This window comes from Diplotaxodon limnothrissa, unplaced genomic scaffold (genome assembly GCF_057381915.1).
Source record: "Diplotaxodon limnothrissa isolate DT_005_m unplaced genomic scaffold, D_limnothrissa_male_GT1.1 unmapped_scaffold_6, whole genome shotgun sequence".
Lineage (NCBI taxonomy): Eukaryota > Metazoa > Chordata > Actinopteri > Cichliformes > Cichlidae > Diplotaxodon > Diplotaxodon limnothrissa.
The window spans coordinates 983,424-1,000,644 of NW_028188560.1; the positions used below are offsets into that span (position 1 = coordinate 983,424).

A 17,221-nucleotide genomic window follows, 5' to 3' on the forward strand; every position below is an offset into this window, starting at 1 on the left:
TCCCTGTCAATTATATTCTACATCTAATAACTTACTATTTCAAGTGAGAACCTAAATCACGTGGACCAATGTTTATTATTGCATATCTCTATTCTGAATGTGGCCAGTCATTCATAGGTATTGTTCAATTTTGGCGATTTTCCTCTATAAAATTTAATTGACTTTTTACAGTGGCCTGCTATGGTTAATAATAACATATTCCAGTCATGAGTGGTATCAAAAGTCTTCTCCACTGTAGCATTTGGCATTCCCAATAATATATCATGATACCTTACTCAAAACACAGCTAATATAGCACAGTTTTCTTAATGCAAACATCGGTAACTCAAAATCAGCAACCACAGTGTTAAGTCTGCAGTTCATACTTATGTGAAGCTAGAGTCTCCTCCTCCAGTCTCTCTTATCCTCCTGCTCCTGAAAAAACAAAACAAAACAAAGCGAAGCATCCACCCTTCTCTTGTCGGCTGGGTGAATTGTTTATTGGCATTTACGAATCCTAAAGTTGGTGCAGTCATTGTCTCAGTATCAAGTCAGTCAAAACTTTTAGTCGTCAGTCCATCACAGTCCATTCACATGCATACCTCCATACACATTCATACCAGATGTTGCTGATAATGGAGTCTCCCGCGCAACCTATTCGAGCCTTCATCACCAGCAAGATGACGTCATCATTTTAAAGGAAAACAATTCCTTGTTGTTTTTTGGGCCGGATTGACTCGGTGCAATCCTTTTAGACTCAGAACTTCTCAGTGTTCCCTATAAGTGAATTTCTCCCAAGCCAATTACAATCATGGAGAAGCACACTTTGCAACTGTTTTTGTAAGAATATTTTATAGCGCTTTAAATTTCAATCTTTCAGGCCTTGTTTAAAGAGCTGATTGTTAAATCATGAACTCACAAAATATCAACATATCACCATATCACCATATCACCACCGGTGGATCACACCTCTCAGATTTTCTTATCTCAGTGCACTGTAACAAAAACGAAAACAGACATAACCAACAAAATACTACTAAAATAACACAAACTAGGGCCCGTTGCAGACATGTCCAAGCATAAAACTATCCCTCTCTCGCTTACGAGAAAGAACACAAGCCAAAGCTCACTGATAAAATCAAGCTAGCGCTAAACAAAACCAAACAATCAACCAGAAATTCACAGGAACATTTTGCTTCCTGCCGGGACAATATTGTGTGGGAATGAGAACCTCAGGTGCCGTAACACCTTTTGTTCCTCCTTGAATTAAAACTCAATCACAGAAAATGCCGTACTCCGACCTAAACTTACACTATTAATTCATCATTTTCACTCTGTGCCACTGTTCCTCATCAGGGCTGTGTGAAGCACAGCAAAGAATTCAGTCAAGGCCTTGAGCCATAAACAGACATCACGCACAGACATTGTTTTCATAACCAAACTTTTTTAGACCTTATTCCTAAAATCTACATAAATGCCCTCTGGGTGACATATAACACATTCTAAGTATTTAATGGTAATCAATGGCTCCTCATAAAAATTATGCATTGGGATGTTTGTGTGCAGCATTTTGCATATCAGCATAAGCAAAGCATTCTTCATTGCATCAGCGTGTATGTGTGTGTGCGTGTGGATCACTCTTCATTGCACAAGCGTGTGCATGTGTATGTGTGTGCATCACTTCTCAGTGAATCAGCATTCCCGTGTGTGTGTGTGTGTGTGTGTGTGTGTGTGTGTGTGTGTGTTCATCACTTTCCTGTTCTGGTGTTCTGGGTAAACCACGGCCTGAAGCATGCCCTGGGGTCCTGCCCCCCTCCTTTTCAGTTTGTTTGCGACCATTGCTGCTGCTGCTGCTCAAAATTCAGTCCGTCCTGGTTCTGACCCCAATTGGGGCAGTCCTTTCTCCAGTGTCGATGTTCACCGCAGGTGAAACCTGCATCTTCTTCTGTGTTTTTGTCCATTCTGAGGTGCCTTCTGTCCTCAGTTACTCCTCTTGTCTCGGTCACGCCCTTTTTCGCCACCCGATCATCCGTGTTGGTCCATCACTGTCCTGCACAGTGTGAATGCAAAGTTATCAAGGTCAGCATTCTTTCGCTCGGCCTTACTTTTCATTCGGGCTTGGCGGGCGTCTCGTCACAGCTGAGCTCTGTCAGCTGACGCAGTCTGGGAATTTTCCCCCGTGTAGTGAAACGGGCCTTAGGTTTAGTGCTCTCCGTCTCGGCTGCATGAGATCACATTCCTGCAGGTCTGTTGACATTCTCAGGTCGTTGTTGTGGGTCCAGCTGTTGCAGCATTTGGTCAGTGTCACGTATGGGGGAGAGCAGGAGTCCAGTCAGCCTCGGCTTTCAGGGCCGGCAAAGCAGCCTGTAATTAAATATATATAGAAAAAACAAAAACAAAACAAAACAAAAACAAACAAAAACAAACGAACAGGAAAATGATGTTGTGTTGGCTGTGTTATTCAGAGGGGAGACAATGGGGCCAGGCCCTGTGTCAGCCTTCTTTCCCCCTTTTTTTTGTTTTTTGTCTCCCGATATAATCAACTCCTAACCCACCAAGTTGACAGGACAACATGCACCTGTTAAAATTCTTAAGATCATGTTTAAAAGCCCAAAAAAGGAACTTTCTTTCATTCAGTAATCACTTTTATTAATCAATCAACAGAAAACATGTCACAATTTGAATCTTTTAACCACTAAATTTGTTGTGTCTTGCCTGGTTGGTTAGACCAGTGTTCCTTTTTTTTTTTTTTTTTTTTTAGTTAAATTGTTGTCCTGCAACCCAGAGGGTTTCTTTGTCAGTAATGTATAGACTTCATCATTTAAGTATGTTAATTTTTCTTTAACCTTGCTGGAAAATCTTCACGTGTTCATGAGTGTAAGCTGTTTCTTCATTGCGTGTATGTGCATTTGTATAAAAGCAGGTTAATTTTATCTTTTCTCAAACTAGGCGTTACCTTAAAAGGAGCCTTTCTCTCAGATTTCTCTGCTTGTGTGTTTTTGTTTCACCTTTTTGTTGTGATGCTCCGGACGCCTTCCCAACCTCCACAAGTCCGTTGGCCCCAATTTTATGTGTTAAAACTTCTCTTAATTTCTCCTCTAATTCTCTCCTCGCTGCTGTCTTTTTCACAGCTGCTGATTCGTGCTGGGTGTGGTTCCCATTACCTATAATTTTGCTTCGACCGCTGTGCTTGTGGGGGCAGTTGGTCCAGGTCCGCAGCTTCCTGTATTAACACACTAAGAGATTTATTTAATTTCATTTTCATCACATGTTAAACAGATAAGCAGGCAACCCGCCTACCTTGACAGCGTAAACTGTACGTCAGTCTCCCAACACATTCCTCTCTGTACTCCTCCATAATTCTCCACTGCACCTCTTACTATCTCTCCTTTTTATTTTTATTACACCACAGAGTAATACACCCAATTATGCCCGTCTATCTCTATGTGGCTCCAAATTCCCTCTTTATTTTAATTTCACACTCGTCAGGGGACAGGCACACAACAATTTCAACCACTGAAACGAGGAATTCAACCTTTTTATATTTCTTTACTAATCTAGACTCAACCTTTGTTCGCAAAATGTGTCTTGTTCTAGTCCGGAATAAATGTGAACCCGTGATTACACGGCCGTTCCAGTGTTATTTCCGTAGCTATGCGGGGGCCCTCACCTCCCCAAGTCACCACCTCGGCACCCGGACGCCGCCGGTCCTGGCCGCGCGTCCACGAACAGGAGGGTCGCCACTCCTAGGGCAAAATTATTTCCACAGGTACACTAGGCATCAACCTTTGATCCTAAAATGTGTCTTTGCTCTAATGTCCTCCTAATCAAACACATCAACCGTCACTGTCACTGTGTTCACACTTCACACACAGAAACACACTCAGCGCGTGCCTCACACATAGCCAGAGCGCGCCTTACACACACAGCGCGTTACACCATCAGTGAGACACACAGAGAGCGTTCCTCATCAGTGGAAGATTACACAGAAACTTCTGAGCTCAACTGTTAGATCTTCTTAAAGCACACTGCACCATAGACCAAAATACCCCTTTCTCTGCGCTTATGACCGCCACAACAGGGCAAAGTCGCATCATAAAAGTGATGCTTGCATCCCCGAAGTTATACCTGACATCATAAACCAGGTTTTGCTCTATGTACTTAAAATTTTACTTTGTATTATGACCGCAGCCCTTAAAACTCGACTGACGCCACAAACCACCGTCAAAACCTCTATCCAATGTACTAAAACTAGCACCAACCACTACTGCACTTCACGGCCGCACCACCGGAACACGCCGTATCATAAACCAAACCTACGGACGTGTTTCGCTCTCGCGTTGCCAGCGTTCAACTGCACCGTGAAGCCAGCATCTGCTTTTCCTTAAATCAACTTCTATTTCATTTCTGCACATTTATCTAATGAACTAATATGTGAATATGTTCTGTTAACTCAAAAGTATAATGAGAACTAAACTACATACAGCTCACACACTCTATATTAAAGGGTATAATGTGATCTACAGCAGTATTCTAATTCAACTACTTTGATTACATATATAAGGTAACATATAATAACAGAATAATCTAATATTGAACAATCTGTCTTCACGTCACTGATGGTGGTATAGAAAAGTCTTAGACATGCTCTTGGCAGACAGGGGAGGTGTGTGTTCAGTGTTTGCTATTATTTGCTCCACTTTTGTTCTGAAACACACAACTTCAGGAGACATTGATGGAGTACCGTTGAGGACCTGGAAAGTGAGGACAAGAATCAAGGAAGTTAGCATGATTATCCACTTGAATGCGTTGAATCTTTCTGACCAGTTGATCACCAAAAGGCAGATCACACGAAGCCCTGTTTAACAGCTCGTTTGGAAGTACTGTTAGTTTTTCAAAGAGCAGCAGGATTGTGGGGTCGCAAATTTTAAAGGCTTTGCAGAATTTCTATAGGCTGGAAAGATGTTGATTCAGGCTTTTGGAACACAATTGAAACCAAAACACAAAATCTACAGGAGATGAGTGAAGTGTGATGCCAACAGTTTTATTGAACATACAAGATTAACAAAGATTTAGAAGAAAGAAAAGCCCACTAGGGTGTTCGCCATAAGTACATGCAGGCCAAACACCAATCAAGATAAATAAAGATGAAGACTCCCGGGACTCTTCTGAGGTCCTTTTACAAAACAACAGCTGGGTATCAACAGGTGTTCACATAACAGTAGTGCAAGCTATGTTAAAAATATGAATAATAAATGACCTAAGTATATGGGTCACAAACAATACGAGAACTTGAATCAACCGCCTAACATTGTCATTCCCTAAAATATTCCCTTTCCATCTACAAAGCACTTCCCATTAATGTCAATCTAGTGTATAAATTCATTAAAAACAAAAACAAAATCCCAACAGGAGTTCTGGCAGTGTGCAAGTTAGCGAACAGTGTACAGTTAGTAAACTGTCTCATGCTTTAAACACCTTCAAACTGTGAACTTCAGAGAAAAAACTGATTTCAATAAAGGCTACCGCATGTACACGGGTAGTTTTTTTAAACTGATATTTCCAAGTGTGATTCTGAGAAATAGTTCTTTTATGTCAAGACCCAAAAATATCTCAAGCACTGTTGAGGCCATGCCAAAGAAAATGAAGAAACTTCAGTAAAGACAAAGCCCATAAACAATAAAAAATGATGTCAGAAAATGTGATAAAGGTGCAAACATTTCATGTTGCGAGACAAACACTTTTTCTTGTCCATGTGTGAAAAAAGAAACTGAGCTTCTGAAAACCTTTTCAAAATGAAGTTTTTTTTCCCGAATGCTCATTTTTAAATGATCCAAACACTGTTTATGTGATCTGCCATCACCATTTTCTAAGAATGAAACTTAGCATGTAGGATGGTTTCCGAAATGCATTTTCAACTGTACTAAAGTAATACAGAATGTGGCTTCTCACCTGTGTGAATTCGCATGTGCATATTCAAGTGACTCTTCCTAGTAAATCTTTTCCCACAGGTGCTACAGCAATGTGGCTTCTCACCTGTGTGAATTCGCATGTGTATATTCAAGTGACTCTTCCTAGTAAATCTTTTCCCACAGGTGCTACAGCAATGTGGCTTCTCGCCTGTGTGAATTCGCATGTGCATATTCAAATTAGATTTTACATGAAATCTTTTCCCACAACTACTACAGCAATGTGGCTTCTCGCCTGTGTGAATTCGCATGTGCATATTCAAATGACCCTTCACAGTAAATCTTTTCCCACAACTACTACAGCAATGTGGCTTCTCGCCTGTGTGAATTCGCATGTGTGTTTTCAAATTTGATTTTACATGAAATCTTTTCCCACAACTACTACAGCAATGTGGCTTATCACCTGTGTGAATTTGCATGTGTCTCTTCAAGTGACTCTTCCTAGTAAATCTTTTCCCACAGGTGCTACAGCAATGTGGCTTATCACCTGTGTGAATTTGCATGTGCATATTCAAGTGACTCTTCCTAGTAAATCTTTTCCCACAACTACTACAGCAATGTGGCTTCTCGCCTGTGTGAATTCGCATGTGTTTAGTTAAGTCTGACTTCCAAATAAATCTTTTCCCACAGGTTCTACATAACTTAGCTGTCTTGGAATTTTGAACTGACAAGCCTGATACGATTTGCTCCGACTTATTTCTGTGTGAGTTACCATCCTTGCTTTCATCCTCATCTGTGTCAGAAGAGTTGTGAGAAAGGCACTGGTCACAGCATGGTTCTGATTCACTGTGGTCACTTTTTTCACGAGATGGAAAATTTGCAGTCTCCTGCATTAGTACAAGCGGTTTTTCCTCTTCAGTGGTACTGAGTTCCTCCTGTTCCCCTTTAATCTGTGAAGGATCCTCCTGGCCTAAACTGGAGTTCTTCTCCTGGTTACAGACCTGCTGATTTGTGAGCCCCTCCACATCCTTACAGTCATGTTGTGGAAAATCTGAAGGGACAGATCAAAAAGCATACATTTTTTGCCTTAACCATTAGCAAATCTCCACATGGTAAGCATGTTGCTTAGATATACCAATGAAAATCATGTTGTGGGGAGAAACAGTTTTGCTGACTCAGTGAAAACCATTTTGGCTGCTCATTTACAAACTCTACAAATAATATAAACAGACCATCTACGATGAGAAAATAAAGACGATATATAATCAAACAAAACAAAGTCGTATCCCTGAAAATTTTTAATCAAAGTGCACAAAACATTTAAAAGTTTATTTAAAATTAGTTAAAAACTTTACAGGACACTCACTGCAGTATTTTTTTGTTTATTTTTTAGATTAACCATTCATTACCTGAAAGTTGGGGAGAATGGCAGGTAGAACCTTCACCTTTCAGGTCCCTCTTCTGTGAAAACAGCTGCCAATTTGGATTCGGAAGACAGATACCCTCTCTACTTTTAAGATTAGGCTTAGGTCAGTACTGTTGGGGCAGTTAGCATTCTCTTAAAGTCTCTTTGTATGTTTTCCTGTCTGGTGGCCTCTTGTTGGTTTACATTATGGTTAACACTAGAAATACTGACTTTTTTCTTGGTGCAAGTCCCTACCACTAGATTTACTAACCCCGTGCAAATTTGCGTAAATTCCCTGAACCTAACACCTACTAGCACCCCCAATATATATATATTAGGGGTGCAACGATACACAAAATTCACGGTTCGGTTCGGTTCGATACTTTGGTGTCACGGTTCGATATTTTTTCGATACAAAAAAAAATGTTCATGCCTTTTTAATTTGTCATTTATTAAAATTATAAATATATATTTTAACTCAAAAGTACAGTTTTTAAATTTAACCCTAACCCTTGTGCGCGTTTTTTATTTTGACAGCGAATGCGCACCTGTGGACCACTTATGTGCAGCCCTGGTTATATAGCTCGTCATATTGCAGCCACAGAAATTATTTTGTCCATGAAACCATAAAGCTGCACTTTCTTTTTGCCTTATAGTCTGATTTGTCATAACTTCTCCGTTTTGTGGTAAGCTTTTATTTGGCTGTCACTTCTTCACCCTGACCTGTCTTATTTGGCTCAGCAGAACTGAAATGCTTTTACACGCGCACTCACATAAGCTCAGCGATTCTCTGCGCGATCAACCTCTCACATGTTTAAGCTGCGGGAGATTTCACTTGTCATGTTTGCATAGTAAGCTAACGATTAATAAGACGATGTCAGAGGAATTGGTGAGGAATCACTCATCTTTGGAAAAGAGAGTTTATTACAGAGAAATGGCTCTTTCCAAAATAAAAGCTATACTATCCGCTTCTTCTGGGCTATATTCTCAGCAGCATAAGGAGAATCATGTGCTAACAGCTGTCTAAATGACTCGGCTAAAGTTAGTAGCATGCTTGTTGTTTTTGTCTTTGCACTAGGATGATGTCGGTGTAAATGTGCAGTCATATTCGTTGTGTTCCCACTAGTGCTTTCAGGTTAATCTCGTTCAAATGACCTTAACGCCACAACACGGCAAATCTCCGTTAACGAGCTACCGCCGATCGCTCCGTGCATGGGGCTAGACGGCCAACACGTTAACGAGCTAACTGCGCTAACACACTAGTTCACACCCATGTAATTGAGCATTGCGTGGCACATCCAACATACTGTTTTACTTTAGTCCATGACTCGCTTACCTTCAGGGTCATACGTCACATGAAAACCAAAATAATTCCAAACGCCAGATCTGAATGAGGGTCAATTTGCCTGTTGCAAGGAGAGCTTAACTTCTGTCTCGCTAGCTTGCCCTGTGCTCTTCCTTCTGACTATGCTGTCTGTGTGGAGCGCTCAGTGGATCTGCGCTCGACAGTGCAGCCTAGGCGGAGTAGTCGAACGCAGATCCACTGAGCGCTCAACACAGACAGCATAGTCAGAATGAAGAGCGCAGGGCAAGCTAGCAAGACAGAAGTTAAGCTCTCCTTGCAACATGAACCTCCCCCACCCTCATTCAGATCTGGCGTTTGGAATTATTTTGGTTTTCATGTGACGTATGACCCTGAAGGTAAGCAAGGCAAGGCAAGGCAAGGCAAGGCAAATTTATTTGTATAGCACAATTCAACAACAAGGTGATTCAAAGTGCTTTACAGAGACATTAGAAACAAAAACAAATAAAAAGCATGATTTAAAATTGATTAAAACAAGCAAACAAACAAACTAACTAAACACACACATTTCACACCTGTTCGCGCGATCTGAACCCTTATCGTAAGGGGAGCTACCAGTCCTTCTGTGGACGAGCTACTTTCTATTTTAAATTCCCTGAATTTAAAGTACTCTCTAGACCCAGTCTAGACCCAGTTGGGGAGCTACCCAGAGCTCTAATCCCACACCTGTTCGCGCGATCTGAACCCTTATCGTAAGGGGAGCTACCAGTCCTTATGTGGACGAGCTACTTTCTGTTTTAAATTCCCCGAATTTAAAATACTCTCTAGACCCAGTCTAGACCCAGCTGGGGAGCTACCCAGAGCTCTAATCCCACTTAACAAACAAACAAACAAACAAAACAGTATATAAAATCAAAACAGATAAAATCAGAACAGTAGATAAAATCAGTAGTTAATGTAAGTTTTGAAATTTAAGCTTAACTAATTAACAAACAAACAAAACAGTATATAAAATCAAGACAGATAAAATCAGAAATAGATAAGATCAGTAGTTAGTGTAAGTTTTGAAATTTAAGCTTAAAAGTGTGGATTTGGTGCTTTATTCAAATGCAGCTGAGAACAGGTGAGTCTTCAACCTGGATTTAAATAAACTGAGTGTTTCAGCTGATCTGAGGCTTTCTGGGAGTTTGTTCCAGATATAAGGAGCATAAAAGCTGAATGCAGCTTCTCCGTGTCTGGTTCTGACTCTGAGAACTGATAAAAGACCGGATCCAGATGACCTGAGGGATCTGGAAGGTTCATACTGGGTTAGGAGGTCACTGATGTATTTTGGTCCTAAACCATTCAGAGCTTTATAGGCCAGCATCAGAACTTTAAAGTCTATCCTCTGACGGACAGGCAGCCAGTGTAAAGACCTCAGAGCTGGACTGATGTGGTCCACTTTTTTGGTCTTAGTGAGGACTCGAGCAGCAGAGTTCTGAATGAGCTGTAGTTGTCTGACTGATTTTTTAGGTAGACCTGTAAAGATGCTGTTACAGTAATCAAGCCTACTAAAGATGAATGCATGGACTAGTTTTTCCAGGTCCTGTTGAGACATCAGATCTTTTATCCTTGAAATATTCTTGAGGTGATAGTAAGCTGATTTTGTTATTGTCTTAATGTGTTTTTCTAAGTTTAGGTCTGCATCCATCACTACACCCAAATTTCTCGCCTGGTCTGTGGTTTTTAGATGTATAGATTGAAGTTCTCTGGTGACCTGTAAAATTGCAAAGTGAAAGCAAAAAAACAAGCGCAAATTCAAACGGGATTTCAATATGTCACATATTGACAGTGGCTCACCGATGCCAATGACATAATTACCCAGCTACATTTCTGAAAGAATGCAAAAGCATTGACATATATTTTTCCTTCCTACAATAGCCCGACGGGCAGGGCAGAGATAGATTTTGGTAGCCCGACTGAAAAAATTGCTAGCCCCAGGATGTCGGGCTAGCGATTTTGCGAGCCCTGTATCTGATTGAGGAATCACTCATCTTTGGAAAAGAGAGTTTATTACAGAGAAATGTCTCTTTCCAAAATAAAAGCTATACTATCCGCTTCTTCTGGGCTATATTCTCAGCAGCATATTAAACATATCAGGTCCCCATAAGGAGAATCATGTGCTAACAGCTGTCTAAATGACTCGGCTATAGTTAGTAGCATGCTTGTTGTTTTTGTCTTTGCACTAGGATGATGTCGGCGTAAATGTGCAGTCATAGTCGTTGTGTTCCCACTAGTGCTTTCAGGTTAATCTCGTTGAAATGACCTTAACGCCACAACACGGCAAATCTCCGTTAACGAGCTACCACCGATCGCCCCGTGCATGGGGCTAGACGGCCAACACGTTAACGAGCTAACTGCGCTAACACACTAGTTCCCACCCATGTAATTGAGCATTGCATGGCACATCCAACATACTGTTTTACTTTAGTCCATGACTCGCTTAGTGGAGCTGTTCTCATCGAGACGACCCCTCCTAACTACAGTTTTATCAGTGAGGCCAGGGTGAGCAGGAGAGGAGGAGGGGTTGCTGTCTTATTTAATGAATCATTTCAATGTAAGCAGCTATCTCCTGGAAGTTTTCAGTCTTTTGAATATGTGGCTTTACAGCTGAAGGCCCCGTCCAAAGTTGTGTTTCTTAATGTTTACAGGCCTCCCAAATACTGCACAGACTTTTTTAATGACCTCAGTGAACTGCTGTCTGTGATCTGTGTTGATTTCGACTGTGTAATTATTGTTGGGGATTTTAACATCCATGTGGACAACCCTCAGGACAAAGGGACTAAAGACCTGAGTAACACTCTGGGCAACTTTGGGCTGACTCAGCATGTAACAGAGGCCACACATAATAGAGGACACACTCTTGACCTACTGATCTCCAAGAGCCTGAGCATTTCAAACATTACTGTGTCTGATGTGGGCTTATCTGATCATTACTGTGTTTTCTTTGAAAGTAAAATCTCAGCCCACACAAATACAGTGGGGCAAAAAAGTATTTAGTCAGCCACCAATCGTGCAAGTTCCCCCACCTAAAATGATGACAGAGGTCAGTAATTTGCACCAGAGGTACACTTCAACTGTGAGAGACAGAATGTGAAAAAAAAATCCATGAATCCACATGGTAGGATTTGTAAAGAATTTATTGGTAAATCAGGGTGGAAAATAAGTATTTGGTCAATAACAAAAATACAACTCAATACTTTGTAACATAACCTTTGTTGGCATTAACAGAGGTCAAACGTTTACTATAGGTCTCTACCAGGTTTGCACACACAGTAGCTGGTATTTTGGCCCATTCCTCCATGCAGATCTTCTCGAGAGCAGTGATGTTTTGGGGCTGTCGCCGAGCAACACGGACTTTCAACTTCCGCCACAGATTTTCTATGGGGTTGAGGTCTGGAGACTGGCTAGGCCACTCCAGGACTTTCAAATGCTTCTTACGGAGCCACTCCTTTGTTGCCCGGGCGGTGTGTTTTGGATCATTGTCATGTTGGAAGACCCAGCCTCGTTTCATCTTCAAAGTTCTCACTGATGGAAGGAGGTTTTGGCTCAAAATCTCACGATACATGGCCCCATTCATTCTGTCCTTAACACGGATCAGTCGTCCTGTCCCCTTGGCAGAAAAACAGCCCCATAGCATGATGTTTCCACCCCCATGCTTCACAGTAGGTATGGTGTTCTTGGGATGCAACTCAGTATTCTTCTTCCTCCAAACACGACGAGTTGAGTTTATACCAAAAAGTTCTACTTTGGTTTCATCTGACCACATGACATTCTCCCAATCCTCTGCTGTATCATCCATGTGCTCTCTGGCAAACTTCAGACGGGCCTGGACATGCACTGGCTTCAGCAGCGGAACACGTCTGGCACTGCGGGATTTGATTCCCTGCCGTTGTAGTGTGTTACTGATGGTGACCTTTGTTACTTTGGTCCCAGCTCTCTGCAGGTCATTCACCAGGTCCCCCCGTGTGGTTCTGGGATCTTTGCTCACCGTTCTCATGATCATTTTGACCCCACGGGATGAGATCTTGCGTGGAGCCCCAGATCGAGGGAGATTATCAGTGGTCTTGTATGTCTTCCATTTTCTGATGATTGCTCCCACAGTTGATTTTTTTCACACCAAGCTGCTTGCCTATTGTAGATTCACTCTTCCCAGTCTGGTGCAAGTCTACAATACTTTTCCTGGTGTCCTTCGAAAGCTCTTTGGTCTTGGCCATGGCGGCGTTTGGAGTCTGACTGTTTGAGGCTGTGGACAGGTGTCTTTTATACAGATGATGAGTTCAAACAGGTGCCATTCATACAGGTAACGAGTGGGGGACGGAAAAGCTTCTTACAGAAGACGTTACAGGTCTGTGAGAGCCAGAGATTTTCCTTGTTTGAGGTGACCAAATACTTATTTTCCACCCTAATTTACGAAGAAATTCTTTACAAATCCTACCATGTGAATTCATGGATTTTTTTTTCACATTCTGTCTCTCACAGTTGAAGTGTACCTCTGGTGCAAATTACTGACCTCTGTCATCATTTTAAGTGGGGGAACTTGCACAGTCGGTGGCTGACTAAATACTTTTTTGCCCCACTGTATATTTCTACTTGGAGAAATTTAAGGGGCTTATCCCTCAAAACTTTAAATACAATAAAGTTGCAAAAAATAGTTTCCCACCACAGGAAATTTATTTTGAGTGTCTTCATAGTTTTATTTTGGAGATACAGCAATTTTTATATACTGCAGGAAAAACAAAAAACAATCCTATGATGCAAATTTGCAAAGAAAACAGCATGTGCATCATTTCACTGTGGGAAGTGTTACGAACAGCTGATAGGAACGGCAAAGCGTGTTTCTGGAATATTATGTTTTTGTTCCTGCAAGCGCTTTTTATGCAATTTTTGCAAAGCTATATGTGGAACGAAACCGTGACCGAGGACAAGCTGATGGCATCAGATGTAAGTACAACTCCTCCGGTTTCATATGCAAAACAAATTATTGCGCTAGCTTACACGGTTCAGGTTCTACAGGGATTTAAAAATAGTTACGCAAAACGGAGCGTGCTGCTCTGACCGGCTTTAAAGGGTTAACAATGACTTTAAAAAAATAATATAAAATAGTGTGCAACACCACTGAAGTTTGTTTTTTTTTAAACTCTCTTTTCAACCAACGGCAGTCACTCTCCAAATAACTTCTGCTTAGCTTTCCGAGCTTCCCTCGGGTCCTCTTAATCAGCGGTCTCCAACCTTTTTTGCGCCACGGACCAGTTTATGCCCGACAATATTTTCACGGACCGGCCTTTAAGGTGTCGCGGATAAATTAGGGAGGGGCTAATAATCGGCTCAGTCATTTTTAATGATCGTTGAAAGCCCAGATCGTAATCGTGATTAAAATTCGATTAATTGAGCAGCCCTACGTACTATGGCAATGACAGACCTTAGCAGACTCTGTGGGTCCAGCACGAGTGAAGCACGAGCGATTTGCTACTGCACTGGGCATTCCAATGTCCTCCTCTACCCACACAGTGCCGTCTTTTGCCGTGTGGCTCAGACTGGGCTTCCCAGTACCACGGTGCCTCTTCCATGGAGGCATGTTGGGTTCTTGTTCCGTCTCCTTTTTAGATTCTTCTGAGGAGGTATCAGTGGCCTGCTGGACAAATGAAACCTCTCCTCCATCAGAGTCTGCTTCATCCATTTCCTGAAGCAAGGAAATGGATGCGCGCCTGTTGCGCGCAGATGTTCTTCCTGTGAGGCAGTGATACAGAGGCCATCCTGATGTGCCTTGTCAGAAATGCGAAGAAGAAATGATTCTCCAGCCTGGGCTGTCTGCTTTTATGCACAGCACTGTGCTGAAGTAATGCAATGCCACTCCCTCACATACACAGTCACAATGGAAGATCTGTGGTGAGAGTCAAGGAACTGCATTGCTGAATGCTGCAAACAGACTATGACACAGACAGACAGACTGTGTGGGAGAGTAACCTAAGACAAAAGGCAGAAAGATGAAGAGATGAACCAACCTGGAACTGAGGGACAGAATTAATTTTTTATGTTTTGCTATTTTTACATGAACAGGCAAAGGAGAGAACATGCAACGCTGGGGAGATCACACATGTCACTCATGTCATTGTATTAGCAACTTTTCATTCTGTTTTCACACAATTTTTTATAAATAAAACAGACTTGTGTTTCCATATATTGTGAATGTGTCTTACACATTTGCAGGTCAGTCAATGTGTGGGATATTTTGTATAGATACGGCAGGCATTTCTGAAGGTTGTAACACAGAGGTTTGGCCTGCCTTGGATCTGAGCTACTCTGAGTAAACGTGCCAGGCCTCAAAGATAATGGGTGGTTTGCACAACAAAAGCAGGAGAATTGAGCTGACGACCTTTGAAAATCTCAGTAGGGGTGAATAACACCTTGGGTTAGTAAATTTAGTGTAAAAAAAAGTAAGAAAAAATAAACAACATCATTTTAAAAAATGTTTGAAACTCAAGAGGTCAGAAATTTCACCAAGCTGTGTTACGGCTATTCTTCCCATCCCATGCAAGGACACCTGGATTGGCTGGAGGACTGTTTACTTAGCCTGATAGGCCGAAGGACACTGTCTCAACTAAACTATGGACACGCAGACACACACACTTACACTGATAAGCACTCACTCATCCCCTCTCCCTTTCCAACGCCTTCGATGCTTGTGCCCTACCGGGGAAGATAGCAGTCAACTGGACCAGCACAGATGCTGCAGGACCGGATGCGCTGTCTACACCGGCTCTCTCTTACCCTTTACCCGCCCCTGTTGCTTGTCTTGTGTTTCTATGGTGTATTGATAGTCATGTGCTTTTGTGCTGAGGTGTTTTTTCTGTTATCAAACTGTTCTCCCACTAGGAGCTCAGTCTGAGTGGAGTTTTTTTTCTCCTCCTCTTACCTCATGTAGTGTATTTTCGTTGTTTTTTCCTATCAGCCTACCTTTCTGACATGTTAGATTAGATTAGATTAGATAGAACTTTATTAATCCCTCGGGTGGGTTCCTCTGGGAAATTCGATTTCCAAAAAAGCACAGCACCGACAGAAGTTACAGAGTTACAGAATATATATATATATATATATATATATATATATATATATATATATATATATATATATATATATATATATATCACACACACACACACACACACACACACACACACACACACACACATATATATAAATACAGAGACAATATAAATAAAATATACGAAGGGGATAAATAGAATAAATAGGAATAAAAATAAAAATACAAGTGAATTGCACATTTCAAGTATTGAGTCTATTGCACCGTTGACTATTTACAAAAGTATTGCACAAAAGGTATTGCACAGTGAGGTGAAGAGGCACTACAGCTTAGTTGTTCCCCCCTCCTTTGTCCTCCTGTTTCCCCTCCCTCTCCCCTCCAGGGAGGAGTTAAACAGTCTGATGGCGTGTGGGACAAAGGAGTTTTTAAGTCTGTTAGTTCTTGTCTTTGGGAGAAGCAACCTGTCACTGAACAGACTCTTCTGGTTGTTAATGGCCGTGTGCAGAGGATGCCCAGCATTGTCCATAATGTCCATGTCTGCCCAATGTGATGTTTGTGTAAAGTTGGTCAGAAGGTTCCTTTGTAAGTGCGCATGCGCCATTAGCGTGCTGCCTGCTGTAACCCTAATTTCCCTCGGGATGAATAAAGTATTCTGATTCTGAAGCTGAGCATTTTTAAAATCAGGGTCACACCTATACTTCTCTATAGCTCGTAAACATGAAGCAAAGACAGCGCTTTGTATGTTGCAGACATTCATCAGCAGCTGCTTAAAACAAATCCTCCGTATCCAGTGGCCAGAGAGGATTACAAACTGTGGACAAGTACAAACCAGAAACCAATAGCAATACAGTTCTGAGAGAAAGTGGTGCTGGATTGGCCACACAATCAGGAAGTCCACCAATAACATCACTACACAGGCCTTGTGCTGGAATCCAAAGGGAAAGAAGAAGAAAGACCCAGAAACACATGGCACAAGGACACACCTATCATAGTGTTGTGTGGTTTGCTAAAAGCTTAGTTTCAAATCGATATATTTTATTTTTAAATTGATCGTTCAGTCCTCATGGGGATTGTTATGTTATCCACAAAAGGTTTAGTGGATGTACTCAGTCATAATGTACAGGGGCGGCTCCAGAATTTTTTCATATGGGTGGCCATATGGGGGCCACTGAAAACATTGAGATGGCACACCAAAAACATAATTTAAAGTTCTTTTTTTTGTTTTATTTTTTTATATGCTGTTGTCAAATATAGGTCACTTGAAAAATGTGGCCAAAAAAAGAAAGAAAAGTACATGCCTAGTTAATTTCCTGTTATTAAATTTGATATTCACTGTAAGTGTGCCTGCAGGTGCAGGGGCGAAGCACAGGCGAAGGAGTGACGACTGCAATTTGGAGGGACAAACAAAGTGACCATATGAATGACAAATATGAATATGGAGGAATAAATAACAAGCTGACGTTTCAACTCATTGTAGGGTGTCTTCCTCTCTCTTGTACTCAATTATTTTCAACATAAGACAGTCCTGACAGGGGCGACAC

The 17,221-nt window shown here is 41.6% G+C and overlaps 1 protein-coding gene across 1 annotated transcript in view; it reads right to left on the minus strand.

Annotated features, from left to right (window-relative positions):
* Positions 1-5,891: 5,891 nt before the first annotated feature.
* Positions 5,892-17,221, minus strand: part of LOC146606821 (uncharacterized) — a 45,944-nt gene continuing 34,614 nt past the window's right edge. The window contains exon 5 of the mRNA XM_085349359.1: positions 5,892-6,519. Within this exon, the coding sequence (XP_085205485.1) occupies positions 5,903-6,519 (617 nt within the window). The 3' untranslated portion in view covers positions 5,892-5,902. The remainder of the gene's footprint in view (positions 6,520-17,221) is intronic.